Genomic DNA, 8,422 nt, shown 5'->3' with positions numbered 1-8,422 from the left:
TGGCTTGCATCCATAGATGCTTCTCAAGCAAATCCTGGGACGTCATCCTCCCCTCGTACTCGGCCTTGGTGAGGCCGCAGCTGGAGTACTGCGTCCAGTTTTGGGCCCCACAATTCAGAAAGGATGTGGAGAAGCTTGCGAGAGTGCAGAGAAGAGCCATGCGCATGATCAGAGGTCAGGAAAACAGACCTTACGATGACAGGCTGAGAGCCATGGGGCTCTTTAGCCTGGAAAAGTGCAGGCTCAGGGGTGATCTGATGGCCACCTATAAGTTTATCAGGGGTGACCACCAGTATCTGGGGGAACGTTTGTTCACCACAGTGCCCCAAGGGATGACGAGGTCAAACGGTCATAAACTACTACAAGACCGTTTCAGGCTGGACATAAGGAAGAATTTCTTTACTGTCCGAGCCCCCGAGGTCTGGAACAGCCTGCCATCAGAGGTGGTTCAAGAGAAATTTGGATGCTAATCTTGCTGGGATCTTATGACCCCAGCTGACTTCCTGCCCTTTGGGCGGGGGGCTGGACTCGATGATCTTCCAAGGTCCCTTCCAGCCTTAGTGTCTATGAAATCTATGAATTCATGGTTGCTGTCACCAAGCTTCCCCTCGATCCGCAGATCGCTTACCAGGTTCTCCCCTTTGGCCAGGACCACATCAAGCAATGCCTCTCTCCTAGTTGGCCCATAGACCTCCTGGGTTAGGTAGAGGTCATCAATGCCAGTTTACTCTTTTTGACAAAAAGGCCAAGAGCATGCTGGGTTGTATTGACAGGAAAATCAAGAGCAGAGATTCTTCTGCTCTATTCAGCATTGGTGAGGCCTCATCTGGAGCATTGTGTCCTGTTTTGGGTCTCACACTTCCAGAAGGATGTGAACAATTTGGGAAGAGTCCAGCAGAGTGTCAGAAATTATCAGGGGCCTGGGAGATAAGACTTATGAGGAAGAACTAAGGTTATTTAGTCTGGAGAAAAGAAGACTGAGGGGAGGTGGGGATTTCATAGCAGTATTCCCATAATGGAAGGGAGATTATAGAGTGGATGGAGATGGACTTTTCTCTGTAGCTGTAAGGGACAAGACTAGGAGTAATGGCTTCAAGCTGCAGCTGAGGAAATTTAGGCTGAAGATGAGGGGAGGAGTGGGCAAGCGCTGGAACAGGCTGGCTAGAGAAGACGTGGAATCTCCATCCTTGCAAACGTTCAAGAGCAGGTTGGACAGACATTTGACTAGGTTGGTTGAGTCAGGTTGATCGTGCCTTGAGTATGGGGCTGGACTAGATGATCTTGTGAGGTCCCTTCCAACCCTACTTTCTTATGATCCCATGTTGTCTTGTCTCCAAAGACGCATGATATTTTGTCCAGGTCTGAGTGATTTTCTTTTAAAATAACATTTCCTCAAATTGGGAAAAAGTGAACCAGTCAGAGTGAAGAAAGCCAGAATTCACCAAGTTATTCATTACTCAGACAAAATCTGCTAACTGTAATTTTGGGATACTATGGTAGAGATAAAGAATCTCTTCTGTGCTGCCCTCACAACTATGGCATTGGGCTTAGAAAAAAATAAATTATAGTCAGGTGAAGCCAGCATTGCTGCCACTGTCACTCTATCTGTTTTATTTTACACTTCTGCAATTGCAGATGATCTGTGAAACAAGGATAGATAACTAAAACCTGTTGTCAAATCTTAACAATGCACCAATAGATGGATCAGCTGAAAGCAAAGCATGCTGTGTTGGAGTTTACAGGGACATTCAGGTTCCATTCATACCTGAGGTGGCATAGTTAAAAATAATGGCTCAAAGCCAGGAGGTGTGGGTCAGTCCATAACATGGTTAAAATATCCTTTTGCGCAAACTCCAGGCACAACCCAAATATAAAATCAAAATCAGCTATTTAAAGAATATAAATACACATGAATAAAAAGTGTGGAAATACTTACAACTCCAAGAGAACTACTTGACAGGGCTAAAAACTTTAGCCATTCAACTTCTTCAGTAAAATGCCCTACATTCATCACGCTCTCGAATAAGTCTATTGGGAGATTCAGCACCTTCCATAAGTGAGCCAGTTCATCCGCATGGACTATCAGTCTCCCACCCACCTGGAAACATATATAACAATATCATGGGATTGTCATGAGAAAAGGAATACCTTTTGTCTCCATAGCTGGGGTTTCTTTTCCAGATCTTTAAAACAGAATTTCATTAACTCCAACATCCTGTTAGTAAGCATCATAGATAGATTTGATCGTTTGCTGCACAGTGCAGAAGAGAAAATGCCAGAGGCCCTTCAGTGCTCAAGGGCTCTTAACACTGTGTTTGAGCTACATTTACTAAATGGTAAGGACTTTTCAAGGAACAGTAATTATCACCAAAGTGTTATGCCAAAAACAAGTGGTGTCAGAATATTTGGTGTAGCTGGACCCTCCCACTATACTGAATCTTCCTAATCATGCAACAATGTACTCCATGACGGCTCTTTGAGAAACTTGATTAGGACTCTGTATAGACATTTGGCTCTGACGTCATTTGGGGTAACTTTGGATTGAAATTATGTTAATGATGCCAAGGGCCTTTAGGAGTAATTTAATTCCTGACACCCATTTTGCAGGCACAGTGGTAAAAGCTCATTGTAAGTCTGATTTGCATCGAAAATATAACTAAAAACTGGAGGGGGTCAATCACAAATTATGTAAATACAAGTAAAATTAACAGTATAAATAACGGAACTTATTTATTATTTGCTTACTAATGTTCTACTCTTCCCAACAAAGGCTTACAATAAAGGAAACATAATAACTAAAAAAAGCGGATAGACTGTTAGAGTAAGTTATGAAAAAAACCTCCTTTCCTTGCTCAACACTTCTGCAAACAAGAAGATATAGCATATCCAAAAGATGAGGTTGGGCTCTGGCAAGTCCCAGTGGGGAGAGAGTGCCACAGCTGAGTCACTACCATGAATGACCTCTCGTGTTTTTACAAAGCAAACTGGGTGCACTCATGGCACTTGCAAGAGGCTTCTCTCAGCTGACCTTAGGAATCAAGATAGGCAGAAGCCAGCCCCTTAAATATGTAGGACCCAAACTATTATGGGCCTTGTAGATCAAAACCAGCATCTTGAATTGTGTCCAAAAGCTTTTGGGAGCTAAGGCAGCATTGGGCTTATATGCTCCTGGAGACGCACTCTTATCACAAGGCAAGCTGCTACGCTGTGTACCACTTGCAGCTTCCAGACAGTTATCAAGGGCAGCCCCATGTAATAGTAGAATACAGTCTAGTCTCAAGGTTACAAAAGCATGGATGGTGATCAGATCTGAAGCTGAAAGAAAGTCACAGCCCTCTTACCAAGTGGAGCTGGTGAAGGGTTCTCCCAGCCACTACCGCCACCTGAAGATCCAGGTGCAACAAAGGATCCAGGAGCCCCACAAGGCTGTGAACTTGAGTGACAAGGGAAGCATGAAATCTATCGATGATGTGTGTCCCAATCCCCTGCTGGTCAAGAATTATTCCTGCTACATCTGGTGCAACTTTAATTTTACAAATGTCCCAATTGCCAGTACGTATTTATTGATGTGAATTCTCCTTTTGGCTACAATGAGGAGAATTCACATCAATAAATATGAGAAAGATTCCCACCAATATGAGAAAGATTCACAATCAGGGCCAAAGGAAGTCCAGTTAAGGAATAGTGTATTTTGTATTATTGCAGGCAGCCAAAAAGTCATATTAAAGGTCATGTGCTTAGTTCTTTCATGCTTTTCAAAGCTGCCAGGTAATATATTAATACTTTCCATACACATTTACTTGAATTAACTGAATCAAGTATTTCCAGACATAACATTGAAAGCAATTACACTTCCTTAGAAAGAAAATGTGGTCACTGTATCATAATTACCAAAGCAAAATAGCATATGTATGCAAATCATCTACCTGCTATGTACTTGCCCCAAAATGTAAACGAGGTGTTTCTTACTCTTTGATGTAAGACCTTTAAGATCTCTGGAGTGAGGTCTGCCCAGTTTGATAGAGGGGCCCTCTCCGTTCGCTCCCTTACTGGAGGAATATCACCATGGGCAACAGCTGTAAAGTAACTAGATAAAAAGACAGAGAAGTGCTGCTTTTGAAATGTATTTCACAGTAGCAGATATCAAACAGGAAGGTTTAGTATAATTTATAGCTACTAAATAGAAGACAATTGCTTTTCTGCTGTCTGCTGGCAGCAGTTTTTGTTTAAAGTTGCACTGGTTTTTATGTGTAAAGTACTGTACTACCAAACATCTTTTCCTTTTCTCCTGCACAAAGATTGCTACAGATAGGATTGAAGGACTTAATCCAAACCTCACTGTAGTTAGTGGAAGTTGTTCCACTAAATTCAGTGGACATTAAATCAGGCCCGTAGTGCCCTTTTCTTTAGGAGTTATATTTTGTGCCTAGTTCAGTAAAGCACTTGAGTGCATGCTAAATTTGATTCATAGTTAGGAAAGTACTTTAACAAACACTTAAAAGTACCCTTCATGAATAAACAGTGCCTTTAAATAAAAAAATCAAGTTTTAAGGAAACCATGGAGTTTCTTACAAACTGTAGTATGGATGCCTCTAGTCCTCCTGGGCTAAAACGATGGACTAGATCAGATCCAGAGGCTGCTCCTTCCAGCCCAGTTTTCTCTGACCTGAGCTCTGTGATATCAAGAAAGCAAACTGGTGATGGAGAACTCTGCTTCTGATAGTAGCACTACAGTGATAGTGGTATCACTGGGCTTTTTTGTTAAATCTCAAACCAGACTGCATTCAAGATGCAATATCTTTGTGCTACCGGAAATGAGTAAACTGGACAGAACATAGCCCCGCTTTACACATAATACATCAAACATACTGAAAGCACTGAAAGAGAACAGGGCTGTTATTTTTTAAGCCCATTGTTCTGTGCATTTACCAAAAGCAATTTGTTTCCTTCTTCAGTTAATAAAAGTTTTATCCCTATCTATTATCCAGATATGTCAATATCAGCTGATAGGCTGACATTTCAGAATAGGGATATTCATTAGACAAAGGACATGTTGCCTTATAAATAAATCTGATCCCTTGGTTTAAATGTTAGTGCTACTCCAGGCACTGATGTGCCCTGAGGAAAACTCTTTGTATAGTAATTTAGGCTCCATAGCTGGCAAATTTGAAAACAAGCAAGTAAAATCTAACATGCTTTGGATATTGCCGTTGTGTTAAACATTACTTGTAAAAAAAACCCCAACCACAAAGCAAAACAAAGCCTTGTAATGTAATAGAGCAGGGGGTAGCAACCCTTGGCATGTGTGCCAGAGCATGGCACATGAAGGCATTTTGCTTGGCACTTGGGCCTTGGGATAGGGGCCGGGGCTGGGGCTGCACTGCTACAACAAGGATCGGGCCCCTCTGCCCAAAAACATTGCCAACCCCTGCAATAGAGTATGTAAATATAATGTAAAAGTCATCCTCATCATGGTTCAGATCAAGTCACCCACTAATCCACTGAAGAGGAGACCACTGGAGAGTTACTCGGAGGTAAACAAAGGGAGTAGTGGGGTTGTAGAGGTACAGGGCCATATCCTGACTCAGCGTAAATCTGCACAGGTACAGTGACTTTAGTGCATATATGTAGATACATGCATATATACACATATAGGTCTGTTTGTATATGCTTCCTTCACTGAAGTCACTGTACCTATACTGACTTGATGATCCCAATCTGATGATCCCTGACCAGTTTTCAAAAACTTAACTGGCTACCCTAGATGAATGCACTTAAGAAACAAACATTATCCCCCTTTGCTCCTGGATGGTGAAGAATTTGGAGTGAAAAAGCAGTGCTTCTAAAATGTATATAATTCACTAAAGGGCTCAATATAGGTAGAAACTTGCTTTTCAGAACAATTTAATTAAAACCATTCTGATTTCAAGCCAGCAATTATACATCTGAGGACACAGAGGGTGCTCATAGAAGTTATATTTGTCATGTGATCGGCCCCTTGAAAGTGCTCTACAGCCATGCCCTGACAGAAGTTCATGGCTGCAGAGCACTTTAAAAGTGCCCAATCATCTGACAAATTAACCCTTATCTAATGAGTGTTCAGATGAAGACATTCAAAAGTGGAGCACCTTCATTAACTTTTGTCAGTCTCTGTGTGCAGTTGAGGCTGTGCTGCATCAGCCCAGCTTCACCCCCCAGTGCTGTCTGTAGGAGGGCAGGGGGAGAAAAGAGGGGGAATGAGCTGCAGGCTGGGGTTTGCCCAGCCTGAGCTGGAGGGGGGAAAGGTGGATTGGAGACCCCTGCCTCATGGCCCGCCAGCTCCCTCCCTCTCCAGCTCAGGCTGGGCAAACCCCAGTCTGGAGCTCCCTCCCCTCCCTTCTCCCCTCTCCCATCCTGCAGACAGCACTGGAACGGGGGGGAGGGGTTGGCTAGGGGACAGAGGCTGTAGGCAGGCTGTAGCTCCTTCGCTGGATCACCTCCAAAGTGGAGCTCAATCCCCCCTACCCCTGACTCAACAGTGAATGTCTGTTTCTGTGAAGCGCCATGAGTTAGAGTAGGGAGCAGAGTGATTACCCATATCTTAGTCTTTGGCTTGATTATCCTAATGATGTACCAGCTGTAGAGGTACTTACAATTACCACATGTCCAGGCACAGTGGGGAAGATGAGAAGGTGAAAGTGTACTTATAGCAAATATTAGCAGCACAAGGCAAACCTTGACAGGAAGTGAACATTCATCGTTCCCATTGACTTCGCAGAGTTGCAGGTGCTCAGTAAGGTTACCAGTTTCTTTTGTACTAAGAGGCCAATCCTTAGCTGGCAGCACTCAATTGACTTCAGGGAATAGATCCACTGAAGCAATTAACTTTTCCATGGTACCTGGTATGTCCCTTGTAACTGAGAATTACTCAGGGGTTTTTTAAGTATGTGTTAGGAAAAAAATAAGTCTTAACATACTCAGCAGACCATTGTAGAAGATCTGGAGGCTGGTTTCGGATAGCACCTTTTGTATATTGTTTCAATATTTCTGGAAGTTGTGGCGGGATGCTTATGTGCGTATCTGTATACGGCATAATTACTGTACCTATGGGGAAAAAAATAACCATTTTATAACATACTCTGTCTATGCTGGAAATGGGTAAAAGTATTAAAGGACAAGATTTTCTTAGAAAAGTTATCAGTGCTTTTGGAAAGATCTGGTTTAATTTGTGAAGTGGTTCAGTTTGCTGGCTCTGTCTATAATTTCAGAGCAAAATCTAAGTGCACATGACTTAAAAACAAAATAAGAATACACTAAGATTTCTCTGGGTGGAAAAGTCTATTGCACATGCATAGGCACATTTGCGGTCCTATGTGCTGGATGGCACACACGGACTGATCTTGTACATCAGATCCAGCCCATGGACTGGCCCCATGCCGCTTATCTCACCTCCAGGGCCAAATGTGTTGAGCACCACTGATTTAGACAGCAAATACCTAGGACTTAAGCTAGGAAAATCAAAAGCCAAAAATATCTGTTAAAAACGGTCCTTGGCTTTCATACCAATAACACTCACCCCCAATATTTCCATGTCATCAACATCTCCAACCTTAGCCTTTGGAAACTACCCACCATTATCACACATCTTCACTCCGCTGTTAGTAAATGCCCATTTCAATGTCTCCCAACAGACCTTTGGATGATTTGCCCCTAACCCTTAAACATTAGCTCCTTGCCGTTGACAATTCATGTCCCTCCAAAAGACTTCACGTAGCACTCCACGTTCTTTGGCCAATGCCAATCTGAGAAGAAGCCCCTCCATTCTTTAGATACCCCTTCACGCAATTGCACCGCTACTGGAAAACGATCCTCCCCCAAGTGACGGCCAACGCTTGACAATTGTTTTCTCACTTCCTTCGCAACAACATCCTCCCAGTTCTCGACATCTATTGATAATTGCTCCACCCCACTTGGTGCCATCACCATCCCCTCGCATTGACAGTAGTCCCCCATCCCAAGTCATTGAACTCAGACTCATGACCTTAACAGGGCTGCCCTCCTCCCACCATCCCCCGTTCGTCCCCATTTCCCCCCGTTACCCGAGGCTAAGGAATCTCAGCCTCTCCGTGGAACGCGGCCAGCGCTTGGTTGAGGATAGTCAGACCCAGGTCTACTGTGAGACGTAGCGCAGGTGGCACCCAACGTAGGGGCTGCAGGAATTCAGGGCCAGGCCTTTTGTTTCCTTGCAGCCCGGCGTGTCCTAGCAACCAACGCCACCTCACAAAGGGCTTGGTTCTGTCAGATGCGCTGGCTGCCAAGAAATGGTGGAGGATTCAAAACCAGGTACCATTTGGAGCCGGGAGTGACTCCGAAGAGCCCTTGAGACCAGCAGGGGAGGAGAGGGGGATGCTTGCAACACAGGAGAAAGGAACTCTGTTTTCAG

The 8,422-nt window shown here is 43.8% G+C and overlaps 1 protein-coding gene across 1 annotated transcript in view; it reads right to left on the bottom strand.

The window, feature by feature from the left end:
• LOC109301410 (ropporin-1-like) overlaps nt 1-8,217 on the bottom strand; it is a 25,490-nt gene extending 17,273 nt beyond the window's left edge. The window contains exons 1-4 of the mRNA XM_019522567.1: nt 8,079-8,217; nt 6,957-7,083; nt 3,970-4,087; nt 1,937-2,098 (exon numbers count right to left, since the gene is read on the bottom strand). Coding sequence (XP_019378112.1) covers nt 1,937-2,098; nt 3,970-4,087; nt 6,957-7,072 — 396 coding nt within the window. The 5' untranslated portion in view covers nt 7,073-7,083; nt 8,079-8,217. The remainder of the gene's footprint in view (nt 1-1,936; nt 2,099-3,969; nt 4,088-6,956; nt 7,084-8,078) is intronic.
• Nucleotides 8,218-8,422: the final 205 nt, after the last annotated feature.

This window comes from Gavialis gangeticus, unplaced genomic scaffold (genome assembly GCF_001723915.1).
Source record: "Gavialis gangeticus isolate Ggan-Ray unplaced genomic scaffold, GavGan_comp1, whole genome shotgun sequence".
NCBI classification, from domain to species: Eukaryota; Metazoa; Chordata; order Crocodylia; family Gavialidae; genus Gavialis; species Gavialis gangeticus.
Note: the sequence above shows the minus strand (reverse complement) of the source record. Positions and strands in the feature narration are given on the sequence as shown.